The sequence below is a fragment of the Prunus avium genome, chromosome 1 (assembly GCF_965620075.1).
Source record: "Prunus avium chromosome 1, drPruAviu1.hap1.1, whole genome shotgun sequence".
Classification (NCBI taxonomy): Eukaryota; Viridiplantae; Streptophyta; class Magnoliopsida; order Rosales; family Rosaceae; genus Prunus; species Prunus avium.
Window position 1 is genome coordinate 46,289,616 of NC_142284.1, and position 15,491 is coordinate 46,305,106.

The 15,491-nt window shown below is 38.7% G+C and overlaps 4 protein-coding genes across 5 annotated transcripts; 2 read left to right on the plus strand and 2 right to left on the minus strand.

The window, feature by feature from the left end:
• The first annotated feature begins 196 nt into the window (after positions 1-196).
• Positions 197-6,435, plus strand: LOC110753599 (1,4-alpha-glucan-branching enzyme 1, chloroplastic/amyloplastic-like). The gene is made up of 14 exons (XM_021954532.2): positions 197-773; positions 1,092-1,214; positions 1,340-1,553; positions 1,633-1,702; positions 1,801-2,070; positions 2,306-3,212; positions 3,435-3,551; positions 3,919-3,981; positions 4,375-4,482; positions 5,098-5,199; positions 5,304-5,371; positions 5,476-5,557; positions 5,716-5,832; positions 6,010-6,435. Exons 1-14 carry the CDS (start codon positions 687-689, stop codon positions 6,172-6,174), a joined length of 2,493 nt encoding a protein of 830 aa, XP_021810224.1. The 5' UTR covers positions 197-686; the 3' UTR covers positions 6,175-6,435.
• A 103-nt stretch (positions 6,436-6,538) lies between these two features.
• LOC110753601 (2'-deoxymugineic-acid 2'-dioxygenase) lies at positions 6,539-8,243 on the minus strand. Its single transcript, XM_021954533.2, has 4 exons — positions 7,956-8,243; positions 7,577-7,836; positions 7,172-7,490; positions 6,539-7,047 (listed from the first exon to the last, which is right to left on the minus strand). The coding sequence occupies exons 1-4, from the start codon at positions 8,241-8,243 to the stop codon at positions 6,787-6,789; spliced, it is 1,128 nt and encodes a 375-aa protein (XP_021810225.2). The 3' UTR covers positions 6,539-6,786.
• Positions 8,244-8,471: 228 nt separating this feature from the next.
• On the plus strand, positions 8,472-11,521 carry LOC110753603 (uncharacterized). Of its 2 annotated transcripts, XR_002526185.2 has the most exons (6): positions 8,472-8,828; positions 9,034-9,084; positions 9,413-9,546; positions 10,623-10,723; positions 10,841-11,071; positions 11,189-11,521. XR_002526185.2 is itself a non-coding variant. In XM_088244790.1 (5 exons), the coding sequence occupies exons 1-5, from the start codon at positions 8,472-8,474 to the stop codon at positions 11,014-11,016; spliced, it is 819 nt and encodes a 272-aa protein (XP_088100916.1). In that variant the 3' UTR covers positions 11,017-11,521. The 2 variants fall into 2 exon arrangements, 1 of the variants encoding a protein (XP_088100916.1); XM_088244790.1 differs by having other exon boundaries at positions 10,841-11,521.
• A 398-nt stretch (positions 11,522-11,919) lies between these two features.
• On the minus strand, positions 11,920-13,176 carry LOC110753602 (uncharacterized). The gene is made up of 2 exons (XM_021954534.2): positions 12,887-13,176; positions 11,920-12,802 (listed from the first exon to the last, which is right to left on the minus strand). The coding sequence occupies exons 1-2, from the start codon at positions 13,038-13,040 to the stop codon at positions 12,096-12,098; spliced, it is 861 nt and encodes a 286-aa protein (XP_021810226.2). The 5' UTR covers positions 13,041-13,176; the 3' UTR covers positions 11,920-12,095.
• Between the last annotated feature and the right edge of the window lie 2,315 nt (positions 13,177-15,491).

Consider the following 15,491-nt stretch of genomic DNA (forward strand, 5'->3'; position numbering starts at 1 on the left):
TCGTTCCTTGTTTTTGGGCCTTGGGAGACGTTCCTTGTATGGAAAAAAAGAAGTTTTTAAACTATCTGAAAGCAACACGTTACACGTAGCGCCCAACCAACGGTTGTAGACGACTTTTCACGGGCAGCGGAGGGAGCATAAACTTTGTCCCATTGGCAAGCAAATCCCTTACCCAGAAACAGAAACAATCGAATTGAACGAGAAAATGTTTGGTATAACTCAAGTCCCACGGATCTTTCTTTCACGCATTGCCATTTTATATTGCTTGATTTTTGTAACTTTATATTTATTTAGATTTAGGCTTTTATTGTAATTATATTACATCAGTAATGTAGTCGCTAAATATAATACAAATAACAACACTTGCCCAATAAAAGCATGAAATGACAGTTGTTGATTGGAAATTAAGATATAGAGACATGATAACATCAAGAGTAATGCTATTGCTACTGTATTGAGAGAGAATGAGATTTGTGTCTATCCATGACTCAACAGTTGTTGATTGGAAATTAAGATACAGAGACATGATAATATCATATGCTATTGCTACTGTATTGAGAGAGAATGAGATTTGTGTCTATCTCTGACTCACAGTGAGAGTGAGTGAGTGAGTGACAGTCTGACAGATAGGCAGAGACACAAAGAGAGAGAGAGAGAGAGAGAGAGAGAGAGAGTAGGTGAAGAAGATGCTGGGTTCTTTGGTTCTTCATCATCCCACTCCTGCTGCTGGTGCTGCTCTTGGATCCTTAAGCAACCGCTACCTGAGACTGAGGGTAAGCAACTCAACCGAAATGTTTCCTTTCCTAGTTTAATTATTAATTAATTAATTTCTACCCCTAAACCCTAAACCCTATTAAGTTGGATTAATCAGAAAATACGTTTCTAGCCTTCCTGGATGGTAATCTGCACTATTCATCATCTTCAACCACAACCACAACCACCATATGTATATATTTTTTATTTTTTAATTTTATAAAGAATAATTTTTTCCTCCAGCCGCATAAATTGTGATCTTAATTAGTTTCTGTTTAGTCTTGAACCTTGAAACCTCTTCTTCTTATCATCTCTGTTTTTTACTACTATTATTACAGGCCTTGAAGATTAATCGACACTCTGGCAAAAAGCAAGCACCACTAGTAACCTTTGGATCTCAAAACTCATCGCTTGGTTACCGCAGACTTGTTTCCCCGTCAACAAGTTCAATATGTGCCAAGGTACCTAATACCTATGCTATGCTTGACATTTTTATTATCAACTACTAGACGACAGCCAATCTTTACTTCCCAGTATCGACTTTTAGTAATAAAAAAGAACCCATGTTCTGTGCTTTCCTTGTTAGGAGGAGGAGGATAGTTTCAAAATTTCAGCTGTTTTCACAGACGACAGCTCCGCAGTGACAATGGCTGATGAAGAGATGGAAAGTATTGGAATCTTGAGCATCGATCAAGCCTTGGAACCATACAAGGAGCACTTCAAGTATAGAATAAAGAGATATGTGGATCAGAAAAGGCTTATTGAGACATATGAAGGAGGTCTAGAGGAATTTGCTCAAGGTGAGGTGACTTTTATTGTTACCTTTCCTTTTTGGTTTCTTAGAACAGATTATTGAAAACTTGTTTGCTTCATCTCTAGGTTATGTGAAATTTGGATTTAACAGAGAAGAAGGTGGAATTGTGTACCGTGAATGGGCTCCTGCTGCTCAGTGAGTTCATTAGATTCTGAACTACATTTTAATAAACCTCTTGAGGCATAATATTTGTCTTAATCACTTAAATAGAAGCTATATTTCTTGTACCTTAGGGAGGCACAGCTTATTGGGGACTTTAATGGATGGGATGGCTCCAAACACAAGATGGAGAAAAACCAATATGGGGTTTGGAGTATCAAGATACCCAATTCTGATGGAAATTCAGCCATTCCTCACAATTCAAGGGTTAAATTCCGGTTCAAGCATGGAAATGGAGTTTGGGTTGATCGTATCCCTGCTTGGATTAAATATGCCACCGTGGACCCAGCAAGGTTCGCAGCACCATATGATGGTGTGTACTGGGATCCACCACCATCAGAAAGGTGCCATTTATTCATACTTTCTCCTCTTCTAAGTTGCATTAGGTGAAAAAAATGGTTAATTGATATGCAGAGTTTCTGGGGAACTTAAATTCTTGCATCTAAGTCCAAAAGCTAGAAACATGCTTCATAACATATTATAAAAGTCAGATTGCAAAATACACTTAAATAATCTTTTGGAACTTCTACCCTGGCTTGGCCCATTTCATCCAAACAAGAGAGTCTTTTGACCATGCAGGTTTCAGTTTAAGCATCCTCATCCTCCAAAACCCAAAGCTCCGCGCATATATGAGGCTCATGTTGGAATGAGTAGCTCAGAACCCCGCATCAGTTCATACAGAGAATTTGCTGATGACGTTTTGCCTCGTATCCGAGCAAATAACTATAACACAGTCCAGTTGATGGCTGTGATGGAGCATTCCTATTATGCATCATTCGGCTATCATGTGACAAACTTCTTTGCCGTAAGCAGTAGATCTGGAACACCTGAGGACCTTAAATATCTAATTGATAAAGCCCATTCCCTAGGCCTGCGGGTATTGATGGATGTTGTTCACAGCCATGCAAGTAACAACGTTACTGATGGCCTCAATGGCTTTGAAGTTGGTCAAAGCTCACAAGAGTCCTACTTCCACACAGGGGATAGAGGCTACCATAAGTTATGGGATAGCCGACTTTTCAACTATTCTAATTGGGAAGTTCTCCGCTTCCTTTTATCCAACTTGAGGTGGTGGCTGGAGGAGTTTAAATTTGATGGGTTTCGATTTGATGGAGTAACTTCAATGTTATATCATCACCATGGGATAAACACGGCATTTACAGGGGATTATCATGAGTATTTTAGTGAGGCAACAGATGTTGATGCTGTTGTTTATTTGATGCTTGCCAACTATCTGATCAATAAGATTTTGCCAGATGCAACTGTAATTGCTGAAGATGTTTCTGGTATGCCTGGACTTGGTCGGCCTGTCTCTGAAGGTGGTATTGGTTTTGATTACCGGCTGGCAATGGCCATCCCTGACAAATGGATTGATTACCTGAAAAACAAGAATGACGAAGAGTGGTCAATGAAGGAAATTTCATGCAGCTTGACAAATAGGAGATACACTGAGAAGTGTATCTCCTATGCGGAGAGTCATGACCAGGTATGAGGTTTTGCTTCTTGTTTCTATCTGTCGTTCTATTATGGATGAAGAAAGAGACAAAAAGAAGACGAGAGTTCAAGTTTTATCGTAGTGAATGGGCTTTCCCAAACTACACTTATAATATCATTCCATTTGTTTCATTTTCTCATTTATTGTTGCCAAAATTGCTCCCCCTCCCCCCTTTTCTATCTCTTGCTTACTTTTGGTCGTAACCACTTGCAGGCAATTGTGGGTGACAAGACAATTGCGTTCTTTTTGATGGATAGAGAAATGTATTCTGGCATGTCTTGTTTAACTGATGCTTCTCCTACTATTGAGCGAGGGGTAGCGCTTCACAAGGTTTTTCTGTTACTTCTGTACAAGAAGCAATCTGACGCATATTGTTTTTCGGTTCATAGATGTCTATCTGAACAGTCTCTTTCATATACTCTTATATTGTTTATTGTTGTTTTTTTAATGTATGACTATCAAACTGCACCAATCATGTTCACCACCTATATAACTGACAAAATTGCAATTTATTACTCTTCTTAACAATGATTGTGGGGCTGACTTGGATTTTGGATATGGAGAACTGAACTACTGTCAGATTTGTTTAAAGATTCATCTCTTAAATGCTTTTTATCATAAATCTTCACTTCATTCTTCTTCTTTAAAAAAAAATACAAAAATCAATTTGTTGTCATTGTTGTCTCCATTTTTGCAGATGATACATTTTTTAACTATGGCATTAGGAGGTGAGGGCTACCTTAATTTTATGGGAAATGAGGTAAGCACATTGGCCAAGTTTGCAGCTATTGTTTTTTTATTGGAGAGGAAATTTAGAACATATGAAAAAGTACTGCTGCAACCCAGTAGAAAGTTTGGTTCTTTATCACTCTTAAATTGTATGTAACACATGGAACTGAGAATAACGGGCGAAGGAGATCTGGCTGTGTTCTTTATATTACCACCTTTTGTCAAGTGTGGGGAGGGAGAGACACTAAGGGTTACTAAATAACTTGATGTGAGTTCCCTAGAGAAGGGCTTACTGGCTCTTCCTATCAATCATGTAAAACCCACTTTTTCTAAAGAGTCAAATGTACATCCCCATAATTCCTTCTGCTAGCTTTGTAGTTTCAAGATTTCTTTGGATAGTTTTCTTACTGAATGATTTGTGTAGTTTGGCCATCCTGAATGGGTCGACTTTCCAAGAGAAGGCAATGGGTGGAGTTATGAAAAGTGCAGACGCCAATGGAACCTGGTGGATACAGATCACTTGAGATATAAGGTTAGAAGACAAATTTTTAGTTTTTGGCATACTTTATTATTCCTTTTGTCAATGGGCTCCTATTGCACTGTAATCATTGAAGGATGAAATGATAACTGGCCACATAACATTCACATAAAACTTTAATTACTATACTTGCAATATATGCATATAAACTAGCACAAATTAGATAGACAACTAGGCCGGCAAAGTATTATTTATTATCGTTGCCTATATTTAAATGCAGCTCTTGTCAACAAGCTTCCTCTATTTTGTTTTTTTCTTCTTCTGAGGTCACACTTATTGCAATTGAGGACCATACATGCCTTTGACCATGTGATCTATATTTCATATTTGATGTCCTAGATTCTTCTGTTATAATGGTTTGATCAGGGGCCATATCTAACCTAAGAATCTGTGCATGTTTATGATTGATAACTTATGGCATGGAATTGTGGTGGGACATTATTGATGAACTCTGTCACTTCCACCTCTGTATCATGCAAAAGGGCACCCATGTGTACCATGTATTTTTGTAGGATCTTAATATATGATTTCATGTTGCATAGCTGATTTTTCTGCTTTTACTTGCAATATTTACCATTTCTTACATGCTTATGCTTGGAACTTGTCCAGTTTATGAATGCATTTGACAGAGCTATGAATTTGCTTGATGAAAAATTTTCATTCCTGTCATCGACAAAGCAGATAGTGAGTAGCACAAATGAAGAAGACAAGGTCAGATTATCTTCTTTTTTAACCCAATTAGAGATAAGCCAGTTAAGTGATAATGTAAACAAAGATAGATGTTTGAAACATTGAGTAATTGTTGGATTTTACAGGTTATTGTCTTTGAGCGTGGAGATTTAGTTTTTGTGTTCAATTTTCATCCAGAAAACACATATGATGGGTACGTTTGTTCTTACCTTTGCAGAAGTATCTGCATGCTTGTTTGTTTCTGCACAAATAACGTTGTTTATTTGAGTGACTTGTGTTGTGTGATGAAACATACAGGTATAAAGTTGGGTGTGACTTACCTGGGAAGTACAGAGTTGCACTAGATAGTGATGCTTTGGAGTTTGGTGGACATGGAAGAGTAAGTGATTCCTTTCTATACCTATTCTTGGTGGGGGTGAAGGAGAGTACTGTTAAGGATAATGCCTACCAAAAGAAACAAAAAAACAAAAAGGGAATGCATCATATCTCTTTTTGATCAGATGCAAGCCTATTGATTATGTTGATTTCACTCTGCAGGTAGGCCATGATGTAGACCACTTCACATTCCCAGAAGGAGTACCAGGGGTTCCTGAAACTAATTTTAACAACCGTCCCAACTCCTTCAAAATACTCTCACCAGCTCACACATGCGTGGTATGATAATCTTTATAAAAAAGAAGGAAGTTATTTATGGTTTTATTGAACATTATTATGATGAATTTCTTATTTCAGTGCAAATACATATCTAAATGTCACGTCCTGCCTAAAACTTCACTAATGAAATATCAGTGATTGATTTGATTTTTAATTGTTTCTTTGCAAATTTTTAAGGTTTACTATCGAGTGGATGAAAGTCGGGAGGCAGATGTGGATGAGACATCAATAGCGGAAGTTGTGGTTGGGAAGGAGAATTTTGAAGAGTTGGGTTCCGTGATAGTTGATGGCAATGTTGGTCCAAGAGCAGTAGAGAGTGGCGAAGGGTCATCAGATGACTGAACTGAAAGTTTCTCTGTGTAAATTGTGGATGTGAATAAAAATAATAATGGGGGTTTGCTATCAGTGTTAAAAACAATATAACTGGGGTCATCAGATGACTGAACTGAAAGTTTTACTCTCTGTAAATTGTGGATGTGAATAAAAATAATGGGGTTTGCCATCAGTGTTAAAAACAATATAACTGGGGTCATCTGATGACTGAACTGAAAGTTTCTGTGTGTAAATTGTGGATGTGAATAAAAATAATGGGGTTTGCTATCAGTGTTAAAAACAATATAACTTGGTTCATGAGATGACTGAACTGAAGCTTTTACTCTCTGTAAATTGTGGATGTGAATAAAAATAATGGGGTTTGCTATCAGTGTTAAAAACAATATAACTCGGGTCTTCTGGATTGGAAAAAAATATATACATATTTATCCCAAGTGACATTTTAAATTCTAACATATTATAATAACAATTGGCTTTGTCACACAAGTGCTGCAGAATGAGCAATTTAACATATCTAAATTGGATACACAACTGGATCTTCTGTTTTTGCCCCCGCAGAGAGCAAAAGGACATTTATTCAAATGAGCAACGCTCAACAACACGAAATTCCTTTTCACCCATTCAGCTAGCTGACCTTGCTTGGAGCTTAAAGCGATCCAGTACTTGTTCGGTTTTCCCTAGCTTTGTACTGAAGTTGAGAAAGAAGTCTTTGTATTGGAAGCCTTTATAAAGTTGGGGATTGCTTGCATTAATAAGAGCTGCAGCAGGTTCTATAAGGCAGTCATTGGAAGGCATCATGAAAAACCCAGCTGAAATCCGAGCTTCACTTGAATTCGTCACTGCCCGATGTTCAGCACTTTTCAACTCGCCATTGCTGATAATCTACATCCCCATTCCAACCATAATTTGTCATGGTAAATAAAAGAAGGTAATGAGGGACAAAATACAATAATCTTCAGCATAAAGAAGGGTGCACTAGTCTAGTACTAGTAGTAGTGTAGTGTACCTGTAACTGATAACCTACATTAACCACAAGTGCATGTGGAAGAGGCTCCACACCAATCCATTCCCCATCCTTGAAAACTTGAAGACCATTTACATCCCCTTGAAGTAAAATGGTTATGAGGTTTGGGTCACAGTGTTTAGGTAATCCCAGTGTCAAACTTGGTTCTGGGCAAGGTGGGTAATAATTAACTGAGAGTAGCATTTGTTGGCTTAGTTCATCCCTGAAATACCCAGCTCCAACCCTGAGTCCTTCACCGATTAGCTCCAAAATGTTCGAAGCCAGTTCCCTCACTTGTGTTGAACATGCCCCAACAAGCTCTCTGAAAATGTCATTGTCATCATCACTAAGTATATATGTGATATATCAAAGGTTGATCCTGGACAATCATCATGATATGTCACTCACCCATATCTAATTGGTTTTTGGGGCCAGAAATGCTTGCATTCCTCAAGAGGATGGCAAGGGTGTTTTAGGCAGTCACGCCAGATATGAACATCTTCCCCATCATAATTTCCACTGCTGCTGCTGGTGAAGAGCCTGCAGCTTTTGTTGGGGTCCTCAGAGTAGAGGCTTGCTTTGTCCTCTGCAGGCAACTCTTCAAACAACTCCTTGAACACACCCATTGTCTCACTCAACAAATGTTCTGATATGCCATGATTAATTACCTGCTCTATAAAATAACATTAACATAATTTTGTACTTAATTATGACAGTTTAAGCAGAGTTTTAAGTTATCAACCCTAAACCTAAGAAGATGAATTTAAAGCCTAATAAAATAAATAACCTGAAAAAATCCAAATTCTTGGCTAGCCTTGAGTATTTGCTCAACTATATAGGTTCTTCGGTCATCAGATTCAGAAGCTTCTTCTGCTCCACCACCCAAATCAATCACTGGAATGTTGTTGCACAAAGGAACGGCAAGCTTCCCTGGTCTTGCATCAGGTGGGAATATGTAAGTCTCAGGCAAGGGCCTTTCCTTGTACCTGCTTGAAATAAGCTTCTCCATTGTTTTCATCTGAATCTGATTCTCATCTCCAAAATGGTTGGCCATACTCACTCGGTTCGGTTGCATAAAGATAGAGTCGTCTTAATTTCACATACATAAATATTATAAAACAAAGGAAACTGGCCCACTTTTTCTTTTCTACTAATCAGATGACAATACTGAAGTAGTCGAGTTCTCTTTTGTTAATTAATTTCTGTTAGTCAGTTAGCAAGAAGCAAACATCAGGCCCCAGCTTATCCAAAATGGCGGCTACTCAACTCTGAAGCTGAGCTCCTAATTAATTTTGATTGCAAAATGAAATCTGCTCACTTCTCACACCTCTCGGCCCCAATCCGTGCCCGAAATCCTAAACACACTTCTTCTTCTTCAGTTAATCTTCTCCAGCCCTGCAAATTCAGCTCTGTTTCTCTGACTTCGCCTTCAAAGTCCTCCCGTTTATTCACGCTTTGCGCTTCCAATTCCGCTAAAACGTCCTCTTCCCTGTCCGACCCTGCCGTGACGGAGCTCACCAAGGATGCTTTTCTTCAAATCGACGTGTCGCAAGGTCCGTTGAATGTGGAAGTCAGAAACCCTAGCGTTCCGAGTCCGTCGGTGGCCAAATTGAGCTTGAGCGAACAAGCTTTCTTTCTCCTGACCTTCATCGCCTGCACGGTATAGGCCTCAATTCTATTCTTCCATATTTAGATCACTTAAATTTTTATTTTTGATGTGGAAATTGGGATTAATCTATAAAATAAATGATAAATTTGAAGACTTTTTATCTATTCATTTTGATATAAGAGTCAGGGATCAGAAAAAGAAGTTAATTTTGTTCATCATTGCTGATACGAGCATGGATTGATTTCATTGTGTGCAGACTTCTGTGGCATTTACGAGCCTTGTAATTGCAGCTGTACCAACGCTTTGTGTAAGTTGTCGTCTGCTCATTCTGCATTTCAGTTTAAAGGAAAAAGAAGTGCTTAGAAAATCAGTTAATTTGTTTTAGGGAGTTTTGACTTTACAATGGGATAATATTTTTCAATTAAACCCTAAACCCAGAATCATATTCTATTCACTTCTATTTCTATCTTTCAACTATTTGTTCTTGGGTCTTGGTTCGTTTGCAATTGATCGTTCCATCCATTCTTTGATAGCTGTAAGTCACTTTAAAAATCTTTTCTTTGGTTTGAATCTCATGTTTGGAATTTGGTCCAAATTCTGGTTCCAATGTGGCTCGTTTCTTGTATATTCTGTAGGCAATGGGGAGAGCTGCACTATCTCTTTCAAAGCTGGCAGATACAGCTCGTGAAGAACTCCCTAGTACTATGGCTGCCATTAGGCTTTCAGGAATGGAAATAAGTGATCTTACACTGGAACTGAGTGATCTAAGGTGATAATGACATCTTTCTTTCTGATTCATTGTTACGATCCATTGATTAATCGATTGAGTGTTATTGAACCTTTCAGCATTACTTTATAGCTTCTCCTCTATCGAGTATATATCCTATGAGAGTATCTCCAATAGGAGTCATATTTAGGGGTCAAATTTAAGACCGACTCCAATAGGGAGATATCCAAATCACTAAAAAATTTAAGGACAACAATAAAATTTTCTTGATCACCCAACCCGTTTCCCTCCTGCTCCGCAACAACCATAGGCTCTTCCGACTACACCCTCTGCACAAAATTAAAACTAACCCAGAAAAAAACCAACCCCAGTTGCACCCAGCACACCCAAAAATTACCTGCAACCTCAATCCCAATCCCAGGAAATCAAACCAATTGCAATCCCAGAAAAATCAAACCCAAACCAAATAAAAAAACCCATAATAATTAAATGAGAGAAAGAAAGAGTGACTGATAAGAGAGACGTCGGATAGAAGGATGAGGAGAAAATGGGTTCCTTTATCTCCCTCTACAGCAGCACATGTGCAGGCCCCATATTGCATCGCCACGTGGAGGTCACTGTTGGGGGTTATAGCTAAAGTCAGATTTGGTTTTCACTTTCACCGCTTTTCCACCAGAAGTGATAATAGCCCCTCTTTTCCGGTGCTATTGGAGCTGTGTTTATCACTGTTTGGGGTTAAATTTAAACCATAGCTCTCACCCATGGACCCCTATTGGAGATGCTATTAGTCATCCAATTATATCCCCAATATGAATCCATTCAATAGTTGGCCGTACTTGTACACACATGCACCCACATCTACATACAGAATGGGGTATTTAAGGTTAAGGAGGAGGAATTGTGCTATTCCAGTTTTTTTTATTTTTTTTCAGAAATACACTAAGTCTGGTTTGATAGGAGGAATGATTTCATGAGGCAATTGGCTAGCTGTCATATCTGTCAAGCCCTTCTTATTAATTTTCTCCTTTATGCATGTTTCATTCATGTCTTGTGAGTTTTATATCTCAATTGCTAAATTGCATTATGTATGTCATGCTTTTATTCCATTCTTTGCTCAGCCAAGAGATAGCTGATGGGGTCAGCAAATCCACTCAAGCTGTTCAAGCTGCTGAAGCTGGGATTCGGCAGATTGGTTCACTTGCTCGACAGCAGACTATGTGTATGTTTTAAGCTCCATCTTGTAAAGAATTTGATCTGCTGCTGTTTTTCGTAATACAGGCTTTCCATTGATCTTCACCCACTTCTAAACAAGTACTATTAATCTTTTGTGATACAGCTATGATTCAAGAGAGGGCAAGCCTGCCCATCATCTCTTTGCAACCTGCTGTTGTTGGAGCAGCAAAGAAGACTTCTCGTGCTGTTGGCCAAGCTACCAGGACGCTCATGAATATAATCTCTCGAAAGGACTTAGAGAATGAGGATGGCATTGGAATTGATAGGGTGGAAATTTGAGTTTGCCGCACTTAAAATCAGTAACTCTATTCTCACCAACTTTGTGCACATACTTGTATGTACTCCATTATTTCCACCACTAAGTCAAATATTTTAAAGTTAATAGGAGAAGAACTTTTGCACAAACGTTTGTGAAAAGAGTTTACACTGAAATTTTGCGCCCTTGGTACAGCTTGTAGAGCAGTTATTGTAAGTGCAAATGCCCCGAAGTTAGGGATAAGTCGTCAAGATACTGTTGACTACATAGAAGCTCATAAGCTCCTGTTGCAGTGGTGGTCCAGTTCTTCGAATTGAAGCTGTCAAAGGAGTAAGAAGTTCCTAAGCTCCTATTGTGATGCTGGTCCAATTATAATGTGAGATTCCTATATTACCGTTCCAAACTAAGGTTGGCCGTTACCACAACATTGATGATGTGATGGACTCTTTGTGGTACAGAGGCGCTGTAGAACTGAAAGAAAAGGAAATTGCAGAGACAAAATGAGAAAGAGGATAAGTTTGTTGTTCATTCAGCTGTTGTTTATTAATGCTTGCCAACTATCTGATCTGAACCATTAGATTTTGCAAGATGCAACTGTAATTACTGAAGATGGTTCTGGTTTGCCTACGCGTATGCTCTGTCTGAAGTCTGAAGGTGGTATGGTATTGGTTTGGTCATTACCATCATACAGTTTTTTTCTTCGTATTTGCTCTTTTGTATTGCTTTCACAGTAGAAGAGACATCCTCCTCCTCCTAATTGTATGGTGGTCCCTCCCCTGCTCCTCCATTGTGTGGTTGAAAAGGAGCTAAGCGACTTGAGAAACAAAGAATATAGATCGCAAAAAAGATGAGGGTTATTTCAAGCGATAACATCTTCCTGTTCCGAATAATAACCTAAATTAAAATTAGGTCGTAAGGAAAGAGGGTGATCTGATAATATTAATAGAATAGGCACGCAGGCACATCAATTTTATATAAGTTGAGTTTCAGAAACAGAGAAAACGGAGGCAAGGCAACACAAATTTGCCTGCCTGAGTGAGTAGGATACGGTTCATCAAATCAAGTCAATCAACTAAAACATCCCAAAGTATTGAAATCTTGCCTAATAATACCCAACCCTAGGAGTTGGAGTTGGAGTTGGAGCTCCGGTTTTCCGTCCCCCGCGATTTGCAGATTTATGATTTTGATGAGAGGAGTACAAAGTAGGCTGAGGCAGAGGAGGCTTCATATTTTCTTTGTTCAAGCTTCTCAGCATATACCTGGGAGCCGGTGCCGGAGCTGGAGTTGGAGTCGGAGCCTGTTGAGTCTCCACCACCGAGTAAGCAGCAGAGACCGATTTCCTCAAGCTTTGAAGCTTCCTACTGCTAGTAGTAGTACGAGTGCTGGTAAAACTGTTTCTTTTGGCAGATTCTACTGTAACACCCAGCTTATTATTGTACTTGCATTTAGAGGCGGACGCAGACGCAGACGCGGCAGTTGTTGAATAATTTGTCTCACAACCGCCCTCCTTTACCTTGATCTTATTCTTCCTATTCAGCCGCTCATTCCTTCTAGCAGAATACTCCTCGTAAAACCTACCCCTTTCAAACAAAGGACTCGAATTCAACGAACTCAGCCTATGGCTGCTGCTGCTATCAGTATCTCCACCACCACCACAATAATCTTCCTTGCCCAATTCCTCTCCAGTTACCATCTTTTCTAAAGCCCTCAGTTCCCACGAAATGGAGCGGTATTCAGGTCGAAGCTCCGCTTCTTCCATCTCCCATGTGCCCGTGCGCCTTGCTTTCTCCGATTTTCTTAACGAACCGCCTGAGCCAATTCCAAAATTATTGATATAATCATATCACCTCAATGCCCAAATTAAAAACCGAATTCGAAAACGAAAAACCAGACCTGTTAAAATTTTATCGGTTTGCTCGAACCCGATCTCAGACCGCCCTGCTGGGGTTGGCATACAGTTTGAGTTTGATCCGAGGACCCGACGGGGTCGAAGCCTGATGGGTGATTTAGCAAGAGGAGGCTTGCGATCCGGTTTCATCTTTGACATTGATGATTGATGATATTCAAACTTCAGAGCAGATTGCAAAATACCCAGAGAGAGAGAGAGAGAGCGAGAGAGAGAGAGCAGTGAAGAAGAAGGTGCTTAACTTTATCGTTGTATTGGTATCTGTGTTGCTTGGTTTTATTGTGTGAGAGGACCAGTGGCTTTAAAATATTAAAAGGTCTAGCGCCTCCAACGGTCATATTTTTGATCGGACGGTCTAGCGTGCATTCTTTGAAATTTAAACAGTAGAGTAGATTTTTCATTAAATACCTGGATTTTCCTTTTATTGTTTGAGGATTTGTCAACTAAAGCGCGAAATTATAGAGTGTCACCGTCTTACCACGCCAGTTGGTGATCCTCCACTCAAAATTTGTATAAAAAAAATTAAGCTTTTATAGTTGTATTTAAAACTTACATTCATAATAAAACTAAAGGGAAAAATAAATACAAAAATACAAAAAAGGATAGAGACCATGCCGAAAATTTAAGATTTGGTGAAATAGTCTCAAAGTCAAAATCAAATGGCCTTTAGCTTTCGTTTAGGGCACCATATTTTATGAAATAAGTTTTTACTTTTTTGGACTGGATACAATGTGTTCGAGTTGAATTAGATACCCATTTGTGCGTGTGTAAGTCCATCCAATTCGCATCATTGGCGATGCGCATTAACATCACAAGTACTGTGAATTCAGATTCAACCACTAAGTGGAAAGTTGCAAGATAACAATCATTTTATACAAGTCTTATTAAGTTCCTACCTCCCTTTCTTCCCTAGTCAATAGGGACACCTCTCCTTCCCTTAATCAGGATCTATCAAATGTGCCTAACCGAGCATTTTACTTAAGGGAGTTGGTCGTAGAATTGACATTTGGAGGCTTGGATCCCCTCGTCGATTTGGAGAGTTTCGCCTTTTGAAGTGTCACGTAGGGCGATTGGGTCAGGTCGAGTTAAAAAGGCTTTGACACTTCTCTTGTGTATTTAAAATGAAAATATTGTTCAAATTCAAAGTCACTCCTTTTGTTTGTTATGTAGGGAAATTTGCTCCTTGCCTGTATGATTTGTGCAAACATGTCCTCTTTTTAAAATTATCGCTAAAATATCCTCTACAAATACTTCATATTGTCCACATATCACTTCTTTTTTGCCTTCCATATTTTCTCCGCTTGTCTCTTAAGTCACACTATGCTCCTTCATCATCTTCTTCACTCATCCATCGTCTTCTTCACTTCATCCCCAAACCATCAAAACCTATATGCGTAAATTTAAAGCCCCAAAATGTGAAAATTATTTAGCAAAACCCTAAAATGCAAAAATTCATTAGAATCCCAAAATACGAACATTAGTGAAATCTCAAAATGTGAAAATGCATTCGTGAAACACAAAAAACTCCAAAACTCGAAGTTTTGTGAAACCCCAAAAGTGAAAATTTTATAATAGGTCCAAAATGTGAAATTTCATTCTAGCAACCCATTTAGGCAAAAATTTCTTCATGACAAAATTCATTAGCGAAAGCCTAAAAAGTGAAAAAATTCATTTACATAGCCCTGAAAATATGAAAATTGATTAGCGAAATGCTAGAAGGCGAAGCTCCTAAAATCTGCATACAAAGTTTCTTATTTTTTGTTTGGTTACAAATAGGAACCCTGAATTACGAAAATTCATTTAAGAAACATCAAATGTGATAACTCATTCGCACAACCCCAAAATGGGGAAACCCAGGGTCTTAAAGAGAATGCTTAGTAGATTAGCTGAAGCCAAGCCTCGTGATGAATGCACTTTAGAGTTTCGTGATGAATTATGAAACTCCAAATTACAAAATTCATTTACGAGGTGAGTTGTATAAACCTAAGATAACATGCCTTTCTTTCCAGCTATCTATGTAACTTTTTGCTTATTGCTTCCTGTTACTTTATATGTTTACTTGCTACAGTGCCTCATGAAATATTGGTCAAATTTCATATTGCCCTTTGGAAGTTTAAGTGATTCACTTTGCCCCCTTGACCAAAATTTGGTGTTCCATGTTGCCCCTTGCCATCAACTCCATCTAAATCTCTATCAATTTTGATCCATGGACAAATTATATGTAAGCAATGAGAAAATTCACCAATTTCCCTGTTGTATGTAGGAATAGGATCAAAGTATTGATTCGATTGATCCATGGAGTACGTCAACAAAGTGGTTGATGGTGATTAGGACTTAGGACAAACACAGTGGCTCTGCTGGCGGAGCTTCTTATTAATCGCTTAATTAGCACAGGGCTCATAAGAGTTTTGCTTAGGAGAGGACGATACCCTACCTACACTACATCATATCAAGTCAAAGGGGGTCTGTCTGTCTAAATCATGAATCATTATCAATTCAAGAGCTATATAGAAAACGAATAACTAGAGTGAGTGCGTACGTACGTTCTTAGTTTGGTATCAAGTCGATCGGCAATGATTTTCATATCATATG

Coding starts and splice junctions, on each gene's coding strand:
- LOC110753603 (XM_088244790.1), top strand. CDS start 8,472: ATGAAATCTGCTCACTTCTCACACCTCTCGGCCCCAATCCGTGCCCGA. Junction 8,829..9,033: donor TGACCTTCATCGCCTGCACG/GTATAGGCCTCA, acceptor CATTGTGTGCAG/ACTTCTGTGGCATTTACGAG. Junction 9,085..9,412: donor CAGCTGTACCAACGCTTTGT/GTAAGTTGTCGT, acceptor TATATTCTGTAG/GCAATGGGGAGAGCTGCACT.
- LOC110753601 (XM_021954533.2), bottom strand. CDS start 8,243: ATGCAACCGAACCGAGTGAGTATGGCCAACCATTTTGGAGATGAGAAT. Junction 7,491..7,576: donor CAAAAACCAATTAGATATGG/GTGAGTGACATA, acceptor TGACATTTTCAG/AGAGCTTGTTGGGGCATGTT. Junction 7,048..7,171: donor ATGTAGGTTATCAGTTACAG/GTACACTACACT, acceptor ATGGGGATGTAG/ATTATCAGCAATGGCGAGTT.
- LOC110753599 (XM_021954532.2), top strand. CDS start 687: ATGCTGGGTTCTTTGGTTCTTCATCATCCCACTCCTGCTGCTGGTGCT. Junction 774..1,091: donor ACCGCTACCTGAGACTGAGG/GTAAGCAACTCA, acceptor CTATTATTACAG/GCCTTGAAGATTAATCGACA. Junction 1,554..1,632: donor TCTAGAGGAATTTGCTCAAG/GTGAGGTGACTT, acceptor CTTCATCTCTAG/GTTATGTGAAATTTGGATTT.
- LOC110753602 (XM_021954534.2), bottom strand. CDS start 13,040: ATGTCAAAGATGAAACCGGATCGCAAGCCTCCTCTTGCTAAATCACCC. Junction 12,803..12,886: donor AACCGATAAAATTTTAACAG/GTCTGGTTTTTC, acceptor GAATTGGCTCAG/GCGGTTCGTTAAGAAAATCG.